We start from the raw sequence: 26,485 nt of genomic DNA, 5'->3' as shown, positions 1-26,485 counted from the left end.
TCTTGGGTAGAAGAAATAGCGGTTGGACTGATTTAGGGAGCTATTTCTCAAAGTTATTTTATTGTATATTGTGCAGATACAATTAAAGCCACCATAAAAGGTAAGACAAAGAATGTGTTGTATTTAAATATAAATGTTAGATAAATTGATTTTTTTTTCTTTTTTTCTTTTTAAAGAAGGTTAATTTTAGTGTTGGGGAATTTTGGCCATGTATACATCTCTAGAGTTAGAAAATATGTAATAGCATTTAATTGACGGGTCAATAGCCTATATAAAATTAATATTACTTACTCATGGTTTGGGATAGGATAGTGAATGCGTTTGGCACAAGGGGAAAGTGGAAAAGTGAATGGGTTAGCAATTTTGCCAGCCATAAAGGTGCTTTGCATGCTGGTATAAAGCTACAAATATGTAATGGTAAAATAAATGCTATTCTATGCATTATTACCTATACAATACAGTACATTTATTGAATTTCATAATACATCTCCTTTTGCAACGCTATCACAAATATTCTAGCACTAGGGGTATACCTTTTCAAAAATCACTATGGCCAATCACTATAATCGATTCTTACTATTTACTCTGTCAAGAATGAATGAATGAACGAGTTAGTGATTTTGCCAGCCATAGAGGTGCTTTGCATGTACAAAATAAAAATTGTGATATTAGTGATATTGATGTAATGTTAACCCATCCAATCCAGGAAATCATCCGTGTCATTTACTGTCGTTGACAACGTGATTATACATTACACAAGATTTACTTCTGTTTTCAAGAGGTTAAGGCCAGTCCACACCAATGCAACTCCTTGCAAGCCATTGGGGATAATGTTTGTAGTAATTGATTGAATACTTTATGTGAGAGGGAGGATGACTGATTTAAGCAGTCACACCTGGCCTGAGTCAAACTAGAACTGGACTCAGAGCTGGGTGTGGCTGCGCACCTGTTGTGCATGGACTTGATCAAGGATAACACCCTAATGAGGAAGCTTCCCATAGCCTATAGAGGAAGTGAACATTATGTGGAAAATATGAAAATACATGATTTGCATTTGGCAGTTAGACTGGGTCCGTTCCCCAAAAATATGAACCCCGAAGGCAAATCGTGTTAATTTATTACATACATGTTTTCTAGGGGTATTAAGGTCTGCTGAATCCAAATCTGCTGTATGTATAACAAAAAAATGGCCGCTAAGCCCTCAAAATGGACCATTTACAGATGGCGTCCACCACTGTGCTGAAACATAATAAAACTATATATGTTTGATTAAATAAGGTAGAAAATAGACTGAAATGTCATTTTTTATGTTTTCATATATGGGGAATACATTGACATTCATATTTAAGATCAATTGTGAAGGAACCACTTTTATATCATTTATATTGTGAAAATTGGCCTCTTTAGTAATTAATAATGTTTTTTTTATTATTTGTTATGATGAATAATTGCTTCAAGCCTTAATTTGTGTTTCTGACTTGTATTTGCATGCAGCAGACACATGGACTTAGTCCCAGTCATCCTCAGTGTTCTGGCAGGTGTTGCCAAGTTTCTTGCAACTGCACGCTTCAATGCACTCCATGTGTCCTTTCCTGCAGCCGCAGCGTTGACTGAGACACCCCTTTGTGCAACTGCATGACGTGATCTCCCTGCATGCTTTTGGCATTGGTGGCAGGGAAAGCAGCCGTGGCACCAACTGACCATTCAGGACTCAGTTTAAGATCTATAAGGGTCCATTTGGTTACTCTCTATCATTTAGCTGGGGACCACCTGGAACCCCCTCAAGGGCCACTGGTTGAAAACGATCGCTAAAGTGTATCCTGAAGTACTAGAATAGGCTGAGACCAAGTCTCACACAGGAAGAGGTTGAGTTAATTGTTTTTTAATGCAGTATCAAAAAATGTGTCTGACAGAGTGGTAACCAATTCAAGGTTATGGAGTGTGTGTATATATTTATATATGGCCAAACTACTGTAATGAAGTAATTGTTAATTTTACTAACTGTCCTACGTCAAACTGTGAATATCAGTGCATGATCAAAGGACGGCAGTGAATGGAATGAACTTTTATTGCAGTGAATGGAATGAAGTTGGCACGGACGATCATCTTTTAGGTAACTATGTTGCAATACAAAATATAAAAGCATAATGAAATGGACACTGTACTTTAATCATCTGCAATAAAAGCCCTTTGACTGCTGATATTCACCGTTTGATGTAGACAGTCAATAAAAAAACCAATTTTATTAGCAGAGTTATTTAATCCATTACATTATAGCGCCCATTCGATTTATAAACACGGACCCCTTTTCCGGACGGACCGGCGGAAGTGGTTGATGTGTGTGTAGCAGCTAACAATAGCCACACCACTCTAGAGTCGATCGACAACGGGAGACGAGAATAAATCTATCGAGACTAGCGACTGGACCGCGGAGCGCCGTCTAACACAGGATCTTTTTTCATAAAAAGACGGGATGATCGCGAGTTATGAACGTTTTAAGATTTTCGTTTTCATCAGGGGAGGGAGTTTTTCGATGACGTCTCACTCTTGCGCGTCACCGAGGATTGCCCAGCAGGCGCGCCTGGGCTAGAGCCATGCGATCCGTTCTCATATCAATAATCTTCGTCTTTTGGACAATACTTCGTCCTGGGCGTCGGGCAATAAAAATCATAAAAGAATGTAAAACAAATACATAACTTGCATAACTTAACCCACAGGCAGAACATACAGGCGTTTTAGGCAGTGTACCCTTAACCTTGATGTATAACGTGAACAGCTCACTGAGGGGCTTGAAAGCGCTACAATGATACTGTTTGTTGACACATCCAGCCTTTTCATAAACTTAAACATTGGATTTCTTAGAAGTGCTTTAAAATTCCTCACTCCAGCAGTGATCTGGTAGCAGCTAAAAGTAACTTCATTAATGATAAAGCTGAGGAAAACAAAAACAATCCTCATGAGCTCTGGAAGCTACTAAACAATCAACTAAGCTATGGTCAGAAACTAAAAACCAGATTTTCGAACATAAACATCAAATCTGACAACACTCTCATCACTGACAACCTTGATGTGGCCAACTACTTGAATATCTTCTTTACAAACATATCAACAACTCTGGTTAACAAACTGCCCTCCCACTCTGGGCTCTTTGGTGTAGAGCACATTACAACCTTCTACAAAAACCTAGGTGTTTGTAAAGACGATTTTAAACTAGTTATGGTAACAACTGATGAGATAATTAAGAAACTGAGTGCCCTCCAACCCCACAAGGCCACAGGCCATGACAACATTCCCTCCAAATTTCTCAGAGACTCAGCCATCTCTATAGCTCCAATCATCACCCACATAGTAAACCTCTCCATCAAACAGGGACAGGTCCCCCAAGATTTCAAACTGGCCAAAGTAACCCCCTTGCACAAGAAAGGGAGTAAATTAGACCCCGGCAACTACCGCCCTATTTCTATTCTTAGTTCCATCTCGAAAGTGATGGAAAAAATAGTCTATGAACAGGTTGAAAAGTATCTTGCCACTAATAAATTATTGTACGAGTTCCAATCTGGCTTCAGAACATCCCACTCCACTGACACATGCCTCCTCTATTTGAGCGACCACATCAAACAAGAGGTGGACGCTGGCAAATACTGCGGCATGGTCATGCTGGACCTCCAAAAGGCTTTTGACACCGTGAACCACTCCATACTGGTTAACAAGCTAAAAGCAATTGGTTTCGATAGCACATCAGTGAGCTGGATGCAATCCTACCTGGAGGGGAGAGAACAGATGGTGGAAGTGAACGGAACACTGTCCCCCCCCCTCCCAGTGAGCTGTGGCGTTCCACAAGGAAGCATACTAGGGCCTCTACTGTTCCTAATATATGTAAACGACATGACTTCAGCCTGTGACTGCAACTTGTTCCTGTTCGCAGATGACTCAGCACTGCTGGTCTCGGACAGGGACAAACTGCAGGTTGAAAATGCCCTCAGCTCTGAACTCGGTAGAATCTGCACCTGGCTCGCTGATAACAAACTATCTTTACACCTGGGAAAAACTGAATCCATTCTCTTTGGCTCTATTAGTAATCTCAGCAAGGCAAATGGCTTCTTGGTTAGAGTGGGTGACAATGTTATCACACGTAAAGATGAAATTACCTACCTAGGTTCCATCCTGGAGGCTAATCTTTCCGGTGATAAAATGGCCACCAACGTAATCAAAAAAGTCAACCATAGAACAAGATTCCTCTACAGGATCTCCTCACTGGTCAACAAAAACACCTTGAAGACCTTAACAGGAGCCCTTGTACAGGGTTTCTTTGACTATGCATGCACCTCCTGGTACCACAGCACCTCAAAGGCCCTTAAAACCAGGCTCCAGACTTCCCAAAACAAACTGGTCAGGCTCCTACTTGATCTAGCCCCCCGAACCCACCTCACCCCTGCCCACTTCGACAGGCTGGAATGGCTTAGGGTCGACGACAGAGTACAGCATCTTGCAATGGGTCTGGTCCACAAGATTCGATACACCACCAAGATACCCATGTACCTGTCTAGATACTTCCTTAATGTTAACGAAGTCCACACCCACAACACCAGAGGGAGTGCAACGAACCATGTACAACCCAGATTCGGCACAAACAAGGGACTAAATTCTTTTCGCTCCTATGCCACCAAAATGTGGAACGCCCTACCAACTGTCATTAAGACATGCGAATCCCTTGACTCCTTCAAAACCGCTCTCAAAGGGCACCTACGGATGGCTGCAATTCGAAACTGGCCCCCGTAAAATCTGAATCCCCCCCCCCCGCCCCCCCCTTTTTTCCCCTCACTGTATATATTTCTTTTCCCTTTTTACCTCCTTCTTGATGAATTCTTTTTTGATGAATTCCTGTTCTGTCTATAGAAGTGTCTATTTGTACGTCTCTAAATGTTTTGATGATTTGAACATGGTGGACCCTGTTGGAAACAAGTGTAATGCTTAATTGGGTCGTCCACTCACAGTTAACAGCCTTTGTATTGAGTTTGTGCTTGAAATGTACTGTAATTCTGCAAACTGTTAATAAATTCTTCAATCAATCAATCAAAAAGCACTGCCCCCTCTGGGTTGTTTAAGGAGTATTCTCATGGCATCATTATATGCAACTTGCAACCTGTGCATGCTAGACTTTTTATAACATGACCACAGGTGTGCAGTATAAAGCAGTGTGCAATATGCCTTGAACATGGACACTTTCACTTTAGTGGAACAATGACAGAACTTTCGGGCAATAGTGTTTGCTTGAGCATACAACTTCTGACATTGTCTGTATATATCATCATCATCAGTCATTTGATCCGAACAATTACTTATTCCATAATACATTTGTTTTGGCCTCGCATTAACTTTATGCACCTCACTGAGGCGCTGGACAGACTCACAATTCAATTCATACACAGTATATTCTTTCCTTTTTCTTCTTTTTTCTCCATTAATTTATGATTTCTTACTTTTAATCCATGCTAAATATCTCTGTATTTCAATATTCCGGTAATCATTGCCATAGTGTGTTTATTTCAGTAGCCCACCCAAACGTGCGTCCTGCCGTTAACCCGGCCGATGCCAAACTTTGCACACACACTCCCTGGATGCCAACGATGAACCTCTGCCCCACATTTTCCAGAACGGCCAGTTATAGCGCCACCATGAGGCAGCTTTTCACATTTTTTACCTACAACTGCACCGATCTGCGTGAAACGTTGCATGCACACTCCCTAGAGGCCAAGGACAAACCTTTGACCTGCATTTTCCGCATCTGCCTTTTATAGTGCCACCAGGAGGCCGACTTTTGTAAAACACATTTTTGTCTCCACCAGGCCGAAGGCATGGGGAGAGAGTATGTTTTGCACTCCGTCCGTGTGTGTGTGTGTGTGTGTCCGTCCGTCCGTCCTTCCGTCCGTCCGTTACCAGCTAATCTCCGGCACCGTTAACCCGGTCGATGCCAAACTTTGCACACACACTCCCTGGATGCCAACGATGAACCTCTGCCCCACATTTTCCAGAACGGCCTGTTATAGCGCCACCATGAGGCAGCTTTTCACATTTTGTAACTAAAACTGCACCGATCTGCGTGAAACGTTGCATGCACACTCCCTAGAGGCCAAGGACAAACCGTTGACCTGCATTTTCCTGCATCTGCCTTTTATAGCGCCACCAGGAGGCCGACCTTTGTAAAACACATTTTTTGATATTACTCCTCCAGATTCTGTCACAAATCGTTACACAGTATCTCTATGGTCATGTGCTCAAGTCGGATCTGTCCGATATTTCATATTCCATCCTAATTGGCTATAATTGCCTTTCACAGTTTGCAAGATTGCCCCGTTTTGAACAAAAGCCTCAAATCATGAACGCAGCATGCAATTTACGTGAAATCTTTCACACTTTTTCTTACTAGGCTGAGGAATATATCCCACCCTTTTCACATTGGCCTGTTATAGCACCACCAACAGGTTGATTTTTGCAAAACACATTTTTGGAACAAAATGCCTCAAATCATCCAATTGCCATCAAAGGCGTATGAAAAAATGGCAATCGGTACACATGATCTCTGTAGTCATGTGATCAAGACGAGTCTGTTGGATTTCTCAGATTGTACACTGATTGGCTAAGATTGCCTTCCAAAGTTTTCAGGAGTGGCCCGTTTTGTACAAAATGCTGCACATATCCTGCTCATCCAGAATTCTATCCTCAGAGATGCTATGAGTGATTTGGCTCTGCATTTCCTCAACAAAATGAAGAAAATTGTTGCAAAAAAAACAACAACATCCTCCTAAACATTTTGCCAAACATCACACACACTCCTATCCTCCTGGTGGAGACCTGTGCCCGGAAGGGCACTTTTTCTAGTTGTTAATTTTATTAACTGTCCTACGTCAAACTGAATATCAGTGCATGGTCAAAGGACGGCAGTAAAGCAAGACTTTTATTGCAGTGAATGGAATGAAGTTGGCACGGACGATCATCTTTTAGGTAACTGTGTTAATCATCTGCAATAAAAGCCCTTTGACTGCTGATATTCACCGTTTGACGTGGACAGTCAATAAAAATGAACAATTACTTGATTACAGTATTCCATAATAAATTTGTTCATACATCAAACATAAGGGCGACACACAAATAAGTATACCTTTGCTGACTGCGTGGAGGAGTCAAGTCAGCTGTTAGATTGAGTTGAATTAGACTGAGCACATTGGTGAGCAAAGATACTGAATGGAAGGCAGAGAAATACAGAATAATGCATATATTTGGCAATCTATTTGGCATTCTAGAATATCCATTAGTGTGTGTGTGTGTATTGTTTCTCTTTTCTGCAGCTGAGCAGCCTTTCTGTGAGGAGCAGCTCCTTCTGAGAGAAGCAGCAAGGTGTTAAGGTCTCCACACACCGGGCGCAAATTCGGATTCTTAAGCGGCGTTTCTCCATCGGTTTTCTGAAAAACGCGGCCGGTGTGCAACCACCTTAAGGCTGATATTTGAGGTAGGCCATCTGTTAATTACCACATGCTTGCTATATGCTTTTTGAGCAAGTATTATGGAGTTCGTTACCTTTATATAATGACACATTTATGTATACAATAATTGGGAACATATTATACATATTATCGGATAATGTTGAAAAATATTCACCAATAAATGACAATTTTAACAACATATATGAGTTTTACGCAATTTACTCACTTTATTTGAAATCTGAATATTTAATTGGATTCCCCATATATGAATGAACCAATGCATGGCTTTCCAAAATTACGTCACGTGGTAGCCAAGTCTATGGACTTTTAATGTTTGTTTAGGGCTAGTAAATGACGACGTAAGACGTCATCTCACTGATATAAATACATCTTATAATAACTTTCATTCCTTGAAATGCCCCCAGAAACCTGCGCCGGTTTGATTATTTTTTGCATGCATTGCTATTTATATTTACAGTCCAATACATTGTCTTTTGCAGTGTCATCAAATGTAATCGTGTGGAAAAAGTCTCAAATTAAAATGAAATAGATGCAGTAAATGCATAACACATAGTTAGAACTCCTTCTCATCTCTTTAATTTGTCCTCATCTTCATGTCCTGGTCTTATAGACAGACATGGCCACTGTAATCAGCCAGCAGCAGCAGCAGTATATCAGTTTTTTCTAATCAAAATGTAAATCTCCAAAGTAACTAGTAACTAAAGTTTTCAAATAATTGTAGTGGAGTAAAAGTACAAATGTTGGCTCTGAGATGTAGTAGAGTAGATGTAAATGTATTGGAAATTGGAATACAGTCAAGTACAAATACCTCAAAATTGTACTTAAGTACATTATTTGAGTAAATGTACTTAGTTACTTTCCACCACTGGGTTAACGGCAGGAGGATGAGTTAACAAAACGTCAACAAAGAGAGAAGTATATGACCAAGCTGTCCGTCTGATGACAAAAAAGATTACGAAAGAAAGGAGAGAGAAGTATGACTAAGACACAGAAGTGGTCTATGTTATCCTCAACTTCATATTGACATCTGTTGTCCAGATCATATCTCACACCAGGGCTGCAGGGCTGAATCATTCAGGCCGCGGTAGTCAAGTCATACACCCAGCCAGGCCACCCTATCCCTATACCCACACGCGTGTACGTTTGGATATAGACAGAGTTGCGACATTGAGGGGGCAGAAAACAGCCCGGTCACGTGGTTCATGTACTCGCGCGAGCCCTATCAACTACAATAGGACTGGCCCCATGAACGTAGTTGTAACTCTGTCTATACTCTATGGGCTCTGGATTACAAGTAGGGCTGCACGATATGGACAAAATTTCATATCTCTGTATTTATGCCAAATATTGCGATATCGATACGATATACGATATTACCGTTAAAATTTCATATTCTACATTTTAAGTGTTGCAACACTTATACATACACGTGTGGGGATTGAAAAACCATCCATGTCCATATTAGTTTTTTCCTGTTTTCTCTAATGATCACCAACAGCAGTTGATGATTTGAGTAGTTCACTGCAGTACATGGTGTTTCATCACCACCTGGTGTTTAGGCAGAGGACATGTAGTCCTCAGGCACAGAGAGAGACACCGTCTCCACACCTTAGCGCAAAACGGTCTTAAGCTGCGCACTTCTTAAGCTGCGCGCAGCTTAAATTCTGAGTTTTTAGACAGCTGGTGGATGGAAAAGAAGCTCCACCTCCGCGGACTTTTTGGGCGGAGGAGAGCGTTTCCGGGAATCTGGCCGTCGCGCAAGTATTCCGCGGAGGTGGAGCTTAATTTCCATCCACCAGCTGTCTAAAAACTCAAGCTTTAAGCTGCGCGCAGCCGAGAACGTGCGCAGCTCTTTCGACAGTGTGGCAGCACCGAGATAGACCGTCTCCACACCATAGCGCAAAACTTTCTTAAGCTGCGCACTTCTTAAGCTGCGCGCAGCTTAAATTCCGAGTTTTTAGACAGCTGGTGGATGGAAAAGAAGCTCCACCTCCGCCGAAGACTTGAGCGGAGGAGAGCGTTTCCGGGAATCTGGCCGTCGCGCAAGAATTCAGCGGAGGTGGAGCTTAATTTCCATCCACCAGCTGTCTAAAAACTCAAGCTTTAAGCTACGCGCAGCCGAGAACGTGCGCAGCTCTTTCGACCGTGTGGCAGCGGCTAGAGAGACACCGTCTCCACACCATAGCGCAAAACATTCTTAAGCTGCGCACTTCTTAAGCTGCGCGCAGCTTAAATTCTGAGTTTTTAGACAGCTGGTGGATGGAAAAGAAGCTCCACCTCCGCTGAAGACTTGAGCGGAGGAGAGCGTTTCCGGGAATCTGGCCGTCGCGCAAGAATTCCGCGGAGGTGGAGCTTAATTTCCATCCACCAGCTGTCTAAAAACTCAAGCTTTAAGCTACGCGCAGCCGAGAACGTGCGCAGCTCTTTTGATGGTGTGGCAGCGGCTAGAGAGAAAGAGAGTCATAGCCTAGGATCCGTCCCACCTGGTTGTAAGGTCACTTTTTGTAGTCACTTTCAGTTCACTTGCTCTTGGGTAGAAGAAATAGCGGTTGGACTGATTTAGGGAGCTATTTCTCAAAGTTATTTTATTGTATATTGTGCAGATACAATTAAAGCCACCATAAAAGGTAAGACAAAGAATGTGTTGTATTTAAATATAAATGTTAGATAAAAGAAGGTTAATTTTAGTGTTGGGGAATTTTATCTCTAGAGTTAGAAAATATGTAATAGCATTTAATTGACGGGTCAATAGCCTATATAAAATTAATATTACTTACTGGTTTGGGATAGGATAGTGAATGCGTTTGGCACAAGGGGAAAGTGGAAAAGTGAATGGGTTAGCAATTTTGCCAGCCATAAAGGTGCTTTGCATGCTGGTATAAAGCTACAAATATGTAATGGTAAAATAAATGCTATTCTATGCATTATTACCTATACAATACAGTACATTTATTGAATTTCATAATACATCTCCTTTTGCAACACTATCACAAATATTCTAGCACTAGGGGTATACCTTTTCAAAAATCACTATGGCCAATCACTATAATCGATTCTTTTTTTTATTTTATCATCATTTATTTTGAGGATTTTCTTCTTTTTTACATAGACAAAGACAACACAGACTTACAGTACAAGACAATACAAGACAGTTACTTAAACAAAAGTAATATACAATAATATATATAAGAACAACAATTAAAAACAAAGAAAATGAAAGAAAAAGGAAAAGAAAATATAATAATAATTCCCAAGTGGTACAGGGTTGTGGAAGTGGAATGCATGTGTGCAAAGTGATTAATTTGTCCTCATCTTCATGTCCTGGTCTTATAGATATGTCTACCAGTATCACCACCACCACCCAACAGTTCTCAACAGAATGGAGTTCTGATGTGTGTGACTGCTGCTCCGATATGGGCACCTGTAAGTTAAATTTATATTTGCCTTTGAGCAGTGGTTCTCACTTCTCAACCTGTGGGCTGGGGCCACTTGATTGTTTACGCCTCGTGACATGCTCCATATTTATATGGCCAATACAGAATTCATTCCATATGTTGATCTGACCTCATCAAACCCTGTACACTCAAGACACGCTTCGCCCGGCGAAAACTACCTCGGCTGTCCCGAGGCCCCGCCTGGTCTAATTAGCACACATTTTACGCCCTTGCCCGAAAACGTCAATTTAAAAAAATCCATATGGGCATTCCCAGACAACGCCCTGTTATGGCACCCCAGAGTAATGTAGTAAGAAGGTGGCGACACTAGCGTTGACTCCCATTGTAACAATGGAATGCGGAAGTGCTCGTTCTATCTCAATGGGATAGTTCCAATGTTTGGAACTATAGCCCATAGCTTTGCGGCAAGATCAAAGCGTGTCGCCACTCTCTTACTAGATTACTCTGGGGCACCCACCCTAATACAATACTGGTAGAAATCAGCAGAGAAAATCAACGCCCCCTCTGCACTGTAGTTCACTCCCACTCCTACTCTCCTAGACCAGGAAATGTATCTCGTTCCCCCAGGCTTTCATTTAGAGAGGCTACTCTACATCTGATCTCACGGACACCAGATTAATAACTCCTGCTTCTTAACTGTGCCGTATTAAGAAGCTCTGCTGTTTCAACATGGCCTCGCCCTTTCACTTCTCGCCCTCAGGGCGTCTTACTGGTATTGTGGAATATACAGTGGAATCCCCAAATAAAACTCCAAGCCAGAACGCAATCGATTGATTGATAATTCAAATTAACACGGTCTGAAAATGTACACGGCCCACCTATCTGACCTCTTAAACGTGTCTCCTAACACTCAAGTCACTGGGTCAAGTCACTGTGTCAAATGTGATTATTCATGTTCCAAGGTTACTATGAGGCAGACGCAGACACCACACCCTTGTTCACCTTGTTTCATTCTTAAAACTCCACTGGATTTAAAGTCATAACAGTAGTATGGCGTTGAACATTCAAAAAGCTTAATTCAAACTTACACATGATGCCATTGTTAAAGGTCACATCTCACTACTGCTATAGGTGACGTTGGACATGACATGTTTTGAAATTCCACAGCCTTGTCAGGCAGTGTGACTCCTATCATTGTTTACGTACCAATACCTAGCAGAAACTCACTTACACAGCTAACACCGTAGCTATGGTTACACATTCAGATCTGACTGTTATCTGTTTACTATTACAAAAGGAACATCTCACCACCATCTCACCACTTCCTTTAACTTCAGCAGTAACACCCATTTAGTTTCAACTAGACATGCATTCTATCTCAGTAAGGATTGCCCACCTTCCTCTGGCAGGTAAATGTTCGGGCAGGTGGAGTTTGTTTCAGTCATTGTTTTAGTCATATTCATAGCGATGTAGGTATTTGGCATACAAACAAATGTATGACATTTTTTGATCGCACAGCCCCAGTCAGAAAAAAGAAAAAAGTGTTGAACAGTAGTTCAAATTTTACCTATTATTTTATAATGGGCGACTTACTTTTCGGGCAAGTGGGCATGACCTTTGGGCAAGTAGAACATGACCTGTACTTGCCCAATGGGCAAGTGCCTCTGAGACCTTAGTGTCAATCCCAATCAATCCAAATCACAATAATACATTACATTTGTCCTTTCATAGTTCAGATTATTATTGTTCGGATTTCGGGAGATTAGCCGAGTATCCGACAAACTCTAGCAACAGGCGGGATTTACTAAAGAATTAACACGCATAGGCTAAACTAAATGTTCCAATAATCGCTTCTCTTTACAAACTCAACATGCGTTTTATAAGGTTTTATTAGCTCATTATACAACATAAACATATACAACATACACACTGGTTTGTTTCTCCCTCCCCATGACACAGGTGGATACAGTACTCTGGATCTTTGCCTAATAGTCTGTTCCTCTCCTATCTGTCTTTGAGGAGTTCAGCCCCTGTTGATCTTGGTACTACTTAGCTCAACACTACAATTCACCTATGGTAGTCTACAACCTATGTTCACCGATGTTATACCTATGGTTTTAAATCTACGTTGGAGACAGAAGCGCAAATACATACATTGTTATAATCTAAACATCACACAACACAACACATGATATTAACTAGAAAGGTCGCAATTTAAAAAAATTGCAAAGTGTGGTTGCCGCAGTCACTTACATAGGCCCCTCCCACTAACGTTGCTAGCCAATTACAATTTCAAGTCACACCTGTGATCATGTGTAAGTAATTCGGAGGGTATTTATGCCCCCAAAAAAAAACAATCTGCAACAAACGGTTATTTTTTTTGCACCCCCTATGGATGAAAATGGAATTGCTTTTGGCTTTTGGTTGATTAAACCACCCGCGATATCTGATTCAAATTTGGGGTGGGTTTGTGATTTGTGGCGTTTTTTGTCAAATAGGCCCCTCCCACTAACTTCGGAAGCCGATTACGGACGAACGATACGCACTATCAAAATTCTGCCTGTGGTGTTTTCAACGGAAAGGTCCAGAGATCATGTGTATTTTTGTGAGATTTGGACAAAGTTTGTAGGAGGAGGAGCAAAAAGTGTGTTTTGGAGAAAATTCAAAATGGCAGAAAATCTATCATGTACCACAATAACTAGCTTTGGAGATGCGTCAGAGCTGGATTCCTGAATGGGAAATTCTGGGCACAAGCCCTGCAGGGCCCAAAGAGCAGGGTGGCACTGTAGAAAATTAGGCCAATTAAGTCAGAGGCATTCACCCTGGAAATCTTAATTATAGCGGCTCTCATATAATGTTATGTATTGTTACATATACAAATAATAAAGTGGTGAAAGAACATAACCAGCTGATCAGTCAGTCTATCATATGATTCTAAAGTAAAGGGCCCCAGCACGAAAAGCTACTATAGTGTACCCGCATACGGCCTGTTTTGAAACCGAATATAGCTAAAGTATAAAATAATTCTTAAAACACCAAAAGGGGTTCCCGCCCGTCACTACACCATTGGTTCTCAAAGTTGGGGTCTCAGCTGGTCCTTAGAAGGGTAGAAACTAAAATCAGCCAGAGAATGTATCATTCATATACTGTACAGTACTATGCTGCGTGAATAAACATACAATTTGATAGCATACAGTAGATCACCCAGGTTTTATGGTTTTTCAATCCCCACACGTGTATGTATAAGTGTTGCAACACTTCAAAAGTAGAATATGAAATTTTAACGGTAATATCGTATATCGTATCGATATCGCAATATTTGGCATAAATACAGAGATATGAAATGTTGTCCATATCTTGCAGCCCTACTTGTAATCCAGAGCCCATAGAGTATAGACAGAGTTACGACAACTCCGTTCACTTCATGGGGCCAGTCCTCTTCAACATAGACTTCTATTGGCGAATAGGGACACCGGAAGTTTACAGAATCTATTGTAGTCGATAGGGCTCGCCACGTGACCGGGCTGTTTTCTGCCCCCTCAATGTCGCAACTCTGTCTATACTGTATGGCTCTACCACGGCCTGAATGATTCAGCCCTGCAGCCCTGGTGTGAGATATGATCTGGACAACAGATGTCAATATGAAGTTGAGGATAACATTGACCACTTCTGTGTCTTATTCATACTTCTCTCTCCTTTCTTTCGTAATCTTTTTTGTCATCAGACGGACAGCTTGGTCATATACTTCTCTCTTTGTTGACGTTTTTGTTAACTCATCCTCCTGCCGTTAACCCAGTGGTGGAAAGTAACTAAGTACATTTACTCAAATAATGTACTTAAGTACAATTTTGAGGTATTTGTACTTTACTTGACTGTATTCCAATTTCCAATACATTTACATCTACTCCACTACATCTCAGAGCCAACATTTGTACTTTTACTCCACTAGAATTATTTGAAAACTTTAGTTACTAGTTACTTTGGAGATTTACATTTTGATTAGAAAAACATACATTACTGTAACCACTTCAACCCTATATACATTTCGACCATTTGAAAATAGCTGATCTACAAGCTCACAATGCGTCGCGATGCGATGCATTGTGTGCGACCTCTCTTTTCTATTCAAATATGAATATAAACTGGAAAGGTTGCAATTTTGAAAAAGTGCAAAGTGTGGTTGCTGCAGTCGCTTACATAGGCCCCTCCCACTAATGTTTCTAGCCAATTACAATGTCGCGTCAACCTTGTGATCATGCGTAAGTAATTCGGAGGGGATTTATCCCCCCAAAATCATGTTTTTGCAACAATCGGTTACATTTTGTGCATTTGCGGCGCCCCCTATGGATGAAAATGGAATTTGGAACTTGGTTGATTGAACCACCTGGGACATGTGATTCAAATTTGGGATGGTTTGTACATTCCGTTCGTGATTTGTGGCATTTTTTGTAAAATAGGCCCCTCCTACTAACTTCGGACGACGATTACGGCCGAAGTATACACACTACCAACATTCTGCAGTTGGTCTTTTAATCGGATAGGTCCGGAGATCATGTGTGCCGATTTTTGTGAGATTTGGACAAAATCTGTAGGAGGAGGAGCCAAAAGTGTGTTTTGGAGAAAATTCTAATTTGCAGGATTTTTTTCCTTGACGAAAATGGGCGTGGCCTATATGTGGAAATGCATCATGACCCAAGGAATCCATGGAAAAAGAAATTTAGATTTGACGACTTACGGTTCAAGAGTTATAGGGGAAAACGCAAAGTGGGCTGTAATAGCGCCACCATGAGGCCGACAGATGTAATTCCCTTTCAATTAATTTTCATAATTATTATGAACCTCCCCCCAAGTCTTGTAAATATGGCGCTTACCGTCTCCAAGGGAAAAAAATACTTAAATTTAGTCTTCGATTTCCCCATTATAAGTCTATGGAGAACTAATTAATTAATATCAATTAAACTATACAATGGATCTCTTAGCAAAATACAAGCACACGATTCCCGATGAAGCCGGTCGATTTGACATATGGCTCGAGTGTGTGCGGCAAAAACTGTGGGAGGAGTAGTGCGGCAAAGTATCCAAATGTACAATAACAATAGTCTGGTTGCCCTGTTAGGGCAACCACACTAACACTTGTATCTATATTTACCACTGGCCTCCCGCCTTCTGCTCTCCATGAGTGTTCCCCTTGAATCTACTCCCCTGCTAGCTTACACACATGATACAGCTGCAGGCCCTGGATGGGTCACTCCTTCCCGGCCAATCAAAAGCCCTGTGGCCCCTTCTCCGCCTGAGAGAGGTGGTTCTAAGCCCTTGCCTGTCACTTGCATCACACTCCCTGTGTTGCAAGCCTGGCTCCCTCTCTGACCAGCTTAACCGGTAGACTCTTAGATATTATTATAAAGGTGTTTGGTAACCCAATATCTATAAGTATTGACTCTAGAACACATATTGATACACATATGACAGGATTAAAGTGGTACTTGTTTACACATTGTTCCCCTGCCATTATATGTGCCCATTCATTTGGGCATTTGTTTATAGCTGACCACCTGGCTCTCGCTCCCTCTTATCAATCCCTCTAGGTTGTTGCGGCACCTGGTGTTTTCCCTGCATGCAGTGCCAGACAGCCGGTGACTTTGGCTGGTGCTGCTGCTGGCCAATACTGGATGGTCCGTCCTGCATGGTGGTGTCCTGCTGCCTCCGTGGCTCCATGAGAAAGAAATACGGAATCCAAGTAAGTTTTATTGTATATTGTGCAGATACAATTAAAGCCACCATAAAAGGTAAGACAAAGAATGTGTTGTATTTAAATATAAATGTTAGAAGGTTAATTTTAGTGTTGGGGAATTTTGGCCATGTATACATCTCTAGAGTTAGAAGATATGTAATAGCATTTAATTGACGGGTCAATAGCCTATATAAAATTAATATTACTTACTCATGGTTTGGGATAGGATAGTGAATGCGTTTGGCACAAGGGGAAAGTGGAAAAGTGAATGGGTTAGCAATTTTGCCAGCCATAAAGGTGCTTTGCATGCTGGTATAAAGCTACAAATATGTAATGGTAAAATAAATGCTATTCTATGCATTATTACCTATACAATACAGTACATTTATTGAATTTCATAATACATCTCCTTTTGCAACACTATCACAAATATTCTAGCACAAGGGGTATACCTTTTCAAAAATCACTATGGCCAATCACTATAATCGATTCTTACTATTTACTCTGTCAAGAATGAATGAATGAACGAGTTAGTGATTTTGCCAGCCATAGAGGTGCTTTGCATGTAAAAAATAAAAATTGTGAAAAAGCACCTGTTGCCTAAGTGATATTGATGTAATGTTAACCCATCCAATCCAGGAAATCATCCGTGTCATTTACTGTCGTTGACAACGTGATTATACATTACACAAGATTTACTTCTGTTTTCAAGAGGTTAAGGCCAGTCCACACCAATGCAACTCCTTGCAAGCCATTGGGGATAATGTTTGTAGTAATTGATTGAATACTTTATTAGACAGAAATGCAAACAGAAAAAGAGTACACTGGAGGCCCTGTTTTCGTCAATGCCTTACCCCTATCCCTAAACATCTTCTTTTTTTTTTTACTGAAACAACTGAAACAAAGACATATACATTTTGTTTTGAGATTTTCGTAAACTAGACTCTCTATGGAACACATTTTCTCCACCAGACCAGGTGGCCTATATCCAGGTCTGTAAATCGTGGGTTCGAGCCGCTGGGAGCCTGTGTGGCTATTCAGCCACTGAGCCACTTCATTCACTCGTGCCTGCATGACAGGTGACACATGACATGCTCAGGTGTTCGACTTTGTTCATGAGTATCTTGAATTTGGTATTGATTGTATGCCCACGGCTAGACCGGCTGGCGCATGTGTACCATTTCATCGTACAAGAAGCCTTCATTAATAGCCGACCACCTTGCTCTCTCCCTCTTCTCCACTCCCTCTAGGTTGTTTCAGCTACTGGTGTTTCCACTGCATGCAGTGCAAGACAGCTGAATGAATGCCTTTGGTGACATAATTTCTCCAGCAGGATCAATATTAGGTCTTATCTTAATGTGGACAGTGGGAGTCCACGTTCAAGGTCAATCTGCATGCATGCAATGGGAGTATGTATTGGTTTCGTATGGTGGAAATTTAGGGGCAGACCTTAGCCCCATTAACCTGACTCCGCCAGATGGGCAGCAGGTTAACGTACAGGGTATAGCATTGTCAATGTTCTGAAAGGATGTTAGAAACTCTAACTCCTTTGTTAACACAATTAATGACTTACAGACTTGACTCTACATTTTCAATCCATTGTCAACGTGCTTCACATTCAAAGAGAATACAAAAAATGATATACCATAATAAAAACAGAACTTGCAGTAAACACACATGCACTGCACAAGTGTACAGTCCATCTGCAATCCACTAGTGGTCCATTTAAAACCCACTCTTTTATGATCATTTTGCTGCGAACAGTGATCAAACTCACAGAACCTCCCCAACCACTTCCTGTAGCTTTCAAGACTTCATTAACATGGCTCATAATGTTCATTGATGTGGGTTCATGTTTACTATTTTGGGGATTTGTGATCTCAAAACCTGTTTCATGCTTCAATTATTCTGGAGTAGCATGGGAGCAGAATTAACACACCACCAAATACAAATGTGTAACATTGCTCGATTGCTGCAATAAGTGAATTATATCTGGACAGGAGTGTCCTTCCTGACTGTAAGTAAACTGTCAGTGGTTCCTCATAACAGTTGTGTTTTCGGTTCCAGGAACGCATGACGCAACATGTACAGTATGGTTCTCTATTTGGCCAACGGATTTTCTCTCTCTCTCTCTCATTCTCTACCTGTACCCTAAATTTGTGCTTTTCTCTGCCTTCCCTTCCTCACCCAGGGTTCATTCTGTGGTGACTGCATGAAACTCTGTTGCTGTTACTTGTGTTCCTGGTGCCAGATGTCTCGGGAAGTGAAGTTCAGGAAGAGCGCTGGGCAAACAGCCAGCGTGGTCACCACACAAGTTGTGAGTGGCTAATGACTCTTTAGGATCTTCCCCCTAAAGCCAAGTCAAATGTTATGATGGCCCAATATCACAAACATGTCCCAAAGGGCTGTAGGCCTACATGCAAACAAGTAAAGAAATGCTTTTTGGGACTAATCAATGTCAAATATCAATCATACAATATTACCTGCGGTTGCCTTTAATGAATAAATTGTTAAATCTGCGCTGTCCTCTCACCTTGAGATTACCTTGTCACATTTTGACTAATCATTATAACAGATCTATATGATTCAATTATTCGCATACACTCTGTGTATTGTTGTTGATGTTTTCTTTATGTTGGGGGTCTGGTTGATGTTGTTTAATTCTCTGTTTATGTTTTTGCCAAATAATTTAACAAACTGTCCAAATTCTGTTGCAATGTTTGACATGTAAAAAAGTTGATAATGTCAGTTTTGTAAAGAGGAGGTAAATATGCAATTGTTTTCATTCTACCTATCTTCATAATTCTAAACAGTACTTATTTTATACTGTAGCCTAATGTTTATACTATTTAGCATTTGGCAGTAATTTGGTCTAATTTTGTAATGCGTGATCCTTGTCCTTTCAGTGACACAAGCACATTGTTTCGAATACATTTTGTTATTGTCATGGTCTGCAGATCATGTCTCCCTGTCAGCCACTCCCACTCTCCATTCCTACCCTCAGTCATTGTCACACACCTGTTCCCACTCCATCCTCAGCCATGCCCACATTTCCACACCTGTGAACACTCCTGCAATTACCCTGCTCCCTATAAGACTGGAATCATTCCACAAACACATTGTCAGAACATACTTCCTTGTCCCGTGTTGTACCCAAGTTCCTGGTTCTCTGAGTTTTTGCTTCTTCTGAGGTTCTGCATTATTGGACTTGTGATTTGCTCTTCTAAAGGTTTGCTTTCCTGTTTCCTGTTTTGTACCTTTTTGGAAGAGTTTATGCTTTTTTTGGACTTTCCTGATTTTTGTAAGCTTAAGTGCTTTGTGCTTAAATAAATCAGTAAATGTGAACATTCCTGCTCTTGTCCTGCATTTGGGTCCTACCCTTTGTCTCACCGTGACAGTTATAGACCAATTCACCAATAAATTAATAAATAAACAATCAAACTGTCATAAATAAAAGTGAAAGCTTCAGATCACCTAGCTACAGATCACCCAACCCAACAATAGTAACATTGTTGCTTGTTCTGCCTATGAGGCCAAATATGTTACAATCCTTTTGTTGTGGTGAGCTTGTGTATAGGGATTAGGGAACTACATTTGTAATGGAAAAAACCGAATCATGTGGATCTCGGAATCCACATGACATACATACAGTATGTGAACACAATCTTGAACTGCATGTGGTCAGCCTATGACCTATCAGTCTTATACGCGGCATATGGGCAACTAAAGTTAACATAACTATATCTAAATTTCCATTGGAAAGCAGGTTCTTTTGTCAATTTTCTAGTTAAAATAATACGTGTATGTACGTGTACGTATACGGTTTGCACCCGACAGCGACGATATTCAGGCTCTCAGTTGGTGTCCCATGCAAGGACTATCCACTGTCATCGAGCCCACCTCCCCTTCTCTGATCAGATATCCACATAATAGTCACAAATCTTGTTGTAAGATTCAACCCTCAATGAACATTTCAACATTTGAGAAGCACGTGAAACACCTCTGTAAATCCGCCTTGACAACAAGAACAGCACCAGATTCTGTCCCACCATGATACACTCAAGGATTTATGTATTTGATATGGGTCCACTTGGTTCCATTTTTAAGATAGTTACATTAATACTGAGGAATGAGGATTCCCCTCATTTTTTGAGGGGGGTTTTATAATCCAGGTTTTGTTATTGTTACGTCATTTTACAAGTACACAAGAGTCTAAGTTCAGTCAGGACAACTCAAGAATGGATGGAATAGATATTTATTGAATATAAAATGAGCAATATATTTATTATGGTAGATCGGCTGGGGTTCAAGTGGTTAAACGTCAAAGTAACGTCCTGGTATTTCTCTCAAGTTGTCCTCCTTTACATATTGTATCTTATGGGGAAAGATTTGCATAGGCTAGTTCACATAGGCTACTGTAGAAAGTTATTTAAAGGGGTGCCCTGAGTCAAAAACATTTGAGAACCACTGGACTAGACCACTCTGCCTGGCCCTTAAGCATAACCCTAGTCTTCAAATGCCAGAACCAGGAGTGATTTTTGTGTCAAGTTTGAAGGCAATTGGCATGGTCTGCAATTAGTTGGTGGTCGCACTCCGCAGACATACAGGCTGGCTGGCTGCAGTGGCATGGGCCTCTCTCAGGTTATAGTAGTGAAAAGGTTAAGTAGCATGTTTGCTCAACAGTTCCATCTACAGGCATAACTAATAGTAATAATAATAATATCCACTTTACAACAACTATAGTTTCTTACTGGGAGAGAATTGCAACTTGCTCCTATATTGTCTACTAAAGCAGGGGTTTTCAACTGATTATGAACCAGGGACCAAAACCCTGACTAAGGCTGAAACCGGGGACCACTGTTGTGTTGGGTGGGGGGATATGGGTGTGGTGTGGGGGAAAGCTTGAAATGAAATATTGACTGTTAAGGGCTTAATTTAATGTGTTATGGTGCAGTAAATGGAGACTTGCGATTAACGGAGAGAAAACTCTGATTATACACTTCTGAATGAAAGCTGTACAGCAAAGTAACCATAGTTTTATGTTCGGGTCAATGTCTTTGACTTATGCCCCCTCATACAAATACTTAGGTTTTGTTTTTCATGAATTTACGAGTTTCTCTGAGGGGAGGATGTATGACTTAGGTTTAGGTTGATTTAGGTTTTGCTACATTTACCAAGCTTTATGACACCATGGTTTCTTCCATTTTGTTTTATGCAGCAGGTGTGTGGGGCTTTGAGGAGGCCACCAAATGTAAAAACATTCAGAGTAGAGCTTTGAGGTGTTTTCTCGGGGTGCATAAGTATACCACTAAGTTGGCCATTGCCTGACAAGGTCTCCTCGATTTTCTCACTTTCTGATTTTAACGTATATTTTTTAAATAACCTTCACTGTAACATTAATACAGTCAAATATAAACTGTCAATGTTACATCAGCAGCCAGCAATGGAGGGTGGACATTGTGAAAAAAGCTAAATTAAGAAATTATATTCAATTGAATGACTGAACCTTATGTTGCATTTAATTTAAAAGAGGACAGAGGTCCCTCTGTGCCCAGTTAAGATCTGGTGCTTTACCTCTGGCAGTTGAGGTGGGCAGATATACTGGCATTCCTGAGGAGCAGCGACTGTGTGTTCTCTGTGAGTGTCAATTTTGTGAGTGTCTTGTAAGCCCGTGCGGGCTGGGCATCTTATGATGTAGGACACTTTAATAAAATCTATCTCTATCTATGTTAATTTGAGGTTAATTAAATCAAGCCCTTAATATATGCAGTCATTATTTAACTGACATATGCTAGTGGTCCGGAGCTCAAAAAAGATTGAGAACCACTGATCTATTTCTTTGCCATGGTTGCCCTTATTCTGTTCTCTTAACCTTCCATAAACTCATACAGCAGACACATGCGATTGCATGATTCATTGATTATATGGGCACGTTTGCTAAGAATGCTGCCTCAACCAGTCAATCCGCGGTAGGCCTGCACTTTCCCATGAAATTCAAATTCCCTTTTCTGTACAAGTTATTGATATCCGACTTCCCAGTAACTGCACAACATTGATTTGTCATCATACATCACCAGGTAATTTAGTAGTGCACCAATATAATGGTTGATAAAAACAAATCTTCAATTTCCTACATCAGTGGTATCCCAAACTTTTTCATGTCAAGGACCCCCAAATTGACACTAATTAGCCTGCGGACCCCCATTTGAAGAGATATGCCAGGGACCCCCATAAGAGAAGATTTTTACGGCTCTAGCAGTGATTCTCAACCTGTTTAATTTCAAGGCAGCTGTTCATAGCTACTGTGGAGTCAGTACTGCTGTATGGTGCCGAGACATGGACCCTCACAGTACAACAGGAAAAAGCCCTGGATGGAGTCTACACAAGAATGCTATGAATGGCACTAGGTGTCACATGGACGGACCGCATCAGAAATGTGGACCTCTATGGGGACCTACCACGGGTCACGGACAAAGTCAGAGAGAGAAGGATGAGGCTGGCAGGGCACTGCGTCAGGCACCCAGAACTTGAGGCAATTAAGTAAATTGACCCTATGGGAGCCAACCCAGGGCAAAGCCAGGAGGGGAAAGAAGCGTAACACCTATGTAGATGTGCTGCAGCGCGACAGCTTGGCTGACAACACTAGATAGGAAATTGTGGAGGGCAGCGATCCAGGAATCCCAAGTTGGTGTTGGCTAGATCTCACTCTCGCAGCAACTAACTCATTTCAAGGACCCCCAGTTTGACATGCATATTAGTCTACAAACCCCCATTTTATGGTATTTCTATCTCTGGGACCACAATTTATATTGTAAAATCAATGTTAATTTAACTCTAAGAGTGTACAAATGAAACCAAAATGGACCCGTCAGGGGTTATGAAAATGGAACCGTTAGGGTTCCATTTGTAAGGGCTCCATTTTCGTTCGATCTTTCTACACTGTTTGGGGATTTAGCAGTGGGGAAGGGGTGTTCCCCCACTAAAGTTGGAACTTTGGTTACACCTCCGTTACCCGTTATATTATGCATATAGGTGTGGTTTTTTATTTACGTTTTCGGGGGGCCAGCCCAGTTAGGGCCTATAGGTAGGGCCGGGCCTTCATTTTAAGGCCTGTTGAGAACTCTATAGTTTTCGCCGGCTGCTCTAATAACTTTGGGGCGGACCGGTCTAGAGTTTGAATGGACAGGTATCAGTCAAAAGGGAGACATCAAAGAGGAAGGACTGGTGTGGAAGGATCAACAACATATGGAATGTCAGAACATGGCTATATGGAGATCTAAGGGTTTGAGGTTTGAGGCCAATGTAGAGTTGCTGGCCGGCTCCATATGCAGATCTAGGTGATGATCCAGTCTTCTCCATGTATGGCTATCCAGGGTTTGATGATCGTGATATACAGTATAGCGTGTCACGAGGCGTGGCGGACTGGCGGCCATATATGGTGGCGTGATGGACTGGCTGACGGTGGTTTTGCAGGTTTTCATAGTAATCTGCGACCTACAGTCGCAACAAGAACAACAAGAAACTATTATCTAGTTCCGGCTTCCCGAGACAGAGACTGAGCACAAACCAGGAAGAGCTATACTTCCTGAGAGCCCAGCAGCTTAGCATAGCAACAGATTTGCTTGTAAATCTTCCAAAAGAATAATTAATCTAGTAGCCTTTATAGCCTACTGTAGCCGCCTAGCTACGTACAATTACGGCATATGATATAACAATATTAAATAATGTAGGGCAAGGCGTAGGTCCTAAGAATGCCATGACTCCAAGGTTAATTATCCCACCAGAAACATTTTTGGAACATTAAGATTACTTTTTTTTAAATCCTTAAATGTGAATTTCAAATCTATCACTAGGTGGTAGTGTTGCACCACTATGCAACACACCGTCAGTGTGTGTGTGTGTGTGTGTGTGTGTGTGTGCGTGTGTGTGCGTGTGTGTGCGTGCACGTAGGTGGCAGCACGGAGGTGAAGCACCGGAGAACGCGCGACGCCTCACGCCAATGTTGTTGTTTTTATGAAATCATTAACTTAACAACCGCACCCGTTGTAACTACCATCGTTAGTAGGCATAGGTGCACTGCTAGCCCTGGTCCAGTACTGTAGGTGCACGTGCATATTTGAAATATGCATTGCATTTGCTGTGGATTATCTGTGTAGGCTACACAAGGATATAGGCACACAGGGACGCCGCACTATTGTGCGTGTGTGTGTGTGCGTGTGTGTGCGCGCGCGCGCGCGTGCGTGCGTGCCTTCTAGTCCACATTTCAGGTAGGCCTATTCATCAAGTTCAGACATGTTTTGTAGGGTAATTTGTAGCTATAGGCTACCGCTACTACATCAACCACTCAGATTGTAATAAGATATTTCCACTTTTCTGTACACAATTATACATGAATTAAAAAAAAAGACGAGGCAAATTTTAATATTACTATTACAAAGCGTGGATATCTCGCCCCACCGCGTGGAGATCTCGCCCCAAAGCACGGATATCTCGCCCATGTTTATTTCATGTTTATTTTACCTTATTTCTCATATTAGAACATTTAGAATCAATGTTGTTTGTCAAAGGAGAACATTTACAACCAGTTTGTTGTTGTTGTTAGTCAAATGAAAATGATGCATGGATAATGAATAGCTCACCCCCCTCCATTGTTCTGGAAATTCCATTCTGGAAAGGTGTTCCATTCCTCCATTGTTACTGAAATTCCCGTTGGGGCGACCCAGGGCCTTGGGCGACCGATCTTCGCCGATTGGGGCGAGTTGGAAAAGGGGCGAGCCGTCTCGTATTCGTCCAGTGCGTCAGCGAGTCTCTCTCTCGCTGACGCACTGAACCTGGAAAAAAAACAACAACTTTAGAACCTGTATAAGATCCAATAAATGATATTTACTGTATGTCTGTATTGTTACATACTTTATGCTGGGCATATAGGCCAGGCATAAATCAGCAGGGGGGCAAAAGGGGGCACTTAATTTTTCATGTATAACAAATCGTCGACTATTAATAAAGTGATGCTTGAAAAAGGCTACATGTAGGCTACAATTATGCAGCAGCTCCAACAACAAACAAAGAAATACAAATATGTTGAGCATTATAATGTCTTCTGCATGCATACCTTGTATTTCTATTAACTATCCAATTAATTAGAACATGTATATATTTACAATAATCATGAAGAACTTTAGAAGATTTAACATTTGTAAAACATTACAATATTGGTACAGTAGGGTAGGTATAGGCATAGGCTACTACTGGCCAATCTGGACTGGAGGGGGGGGGGGGGGGGGGGGGGGGGGGCAATGACCTGTAGAGACGGCACTGCAGGTGCCAGACCGTTTTATTAATATGCATGGGTGATGGGGACAATGCATGTTTGGAGAATACAGTTTTCACACTTGTATGCTCCGGGGAAGCAATCTTAGGAAGTGACTGTGAACTGAATTATTGAATAAATTAGAACCTAAATTAGGCAGAGTGATGAGTGGTTTAGTAGTAGTAGTAGTAGTACCAAATTACCAATTCAGAACTTCAACTCAGGTAGGCTATTTTATTTCAAACCCAAATTATATGCAGTTATATATGCAGTCCAGTCCAGGTACACTCAAGTACTGTGACTGTCTGTAGCACCTCCTTGTCCTAGCAGTCAGGTGGTATTTTGCCCCACCTGTTGGCTGTAGTACCCTCTGGGGGTCTTCTGGTCATTGATCACTCCTAGCCCCTTTCGGGGCCCCTGCCGTCCAAAATACAGAAAAGGTAACCGAGGGTGCCGAAAGGGGATAGATCACTCCTTGATCTCTCAAGTGAGTAGTATCAGAGCCATGGATGGCAAAATTAAACCCTAACTCATGTATGTATCAACA

General features: G+C 41.4%; 2 protein-coding genes across 2 annotated transcripts in view; one reads left to right on the top strand and one right to left on the bottom strand.

Annotated features, from left to right (window-relative positions):
• The window catches only part of bcl6b (BCL6B transcription repressor), a 220,277-nt gene that overhangs the window by 39,348 nt on the left and 154,444 nt on the right, over positions 1–26,485 (bottom strand). The gene's annotated exons all lie outside the window — the stretch shown is intronic.
• ponzr1 (plac8 onzin related protein 1) lies at positions 2–19,836 on the top strand. The gene is made up of 5 exons (XM_079490987.1): positions 2–100; positions 7,347–7,507; positions 10,836–10,925; positions 16,483–16,634; positions 18,820–19,836. Exons 3-5 carry the CDS (start codon positions 10,838–10,840, stop codon positions 18,955–18,957), a joined length of 378 nt encoding a protein of 125 aa, XP_079347113.1. The 5' UTR covers positions 2–100; positions 7,347–7,507; positions 10,836–10,837; the 3' UTR covers positions 18,958–19,836.

This window comes from Electrona antarctica (assembly GCF_951216825.1).
Source record: "Electrona antarctica genome assembly, chromosome: 21".
Classification (NCBI taxonomy): Eukaryota; Metazoa; Chordata; class Actinopteri; order Myctophiformes; family Myctophidae; genus Electrona; species Electrona antarctica.
This window is presented reverse-complemented; position numbering and strand designations above follow the sequence as displayed.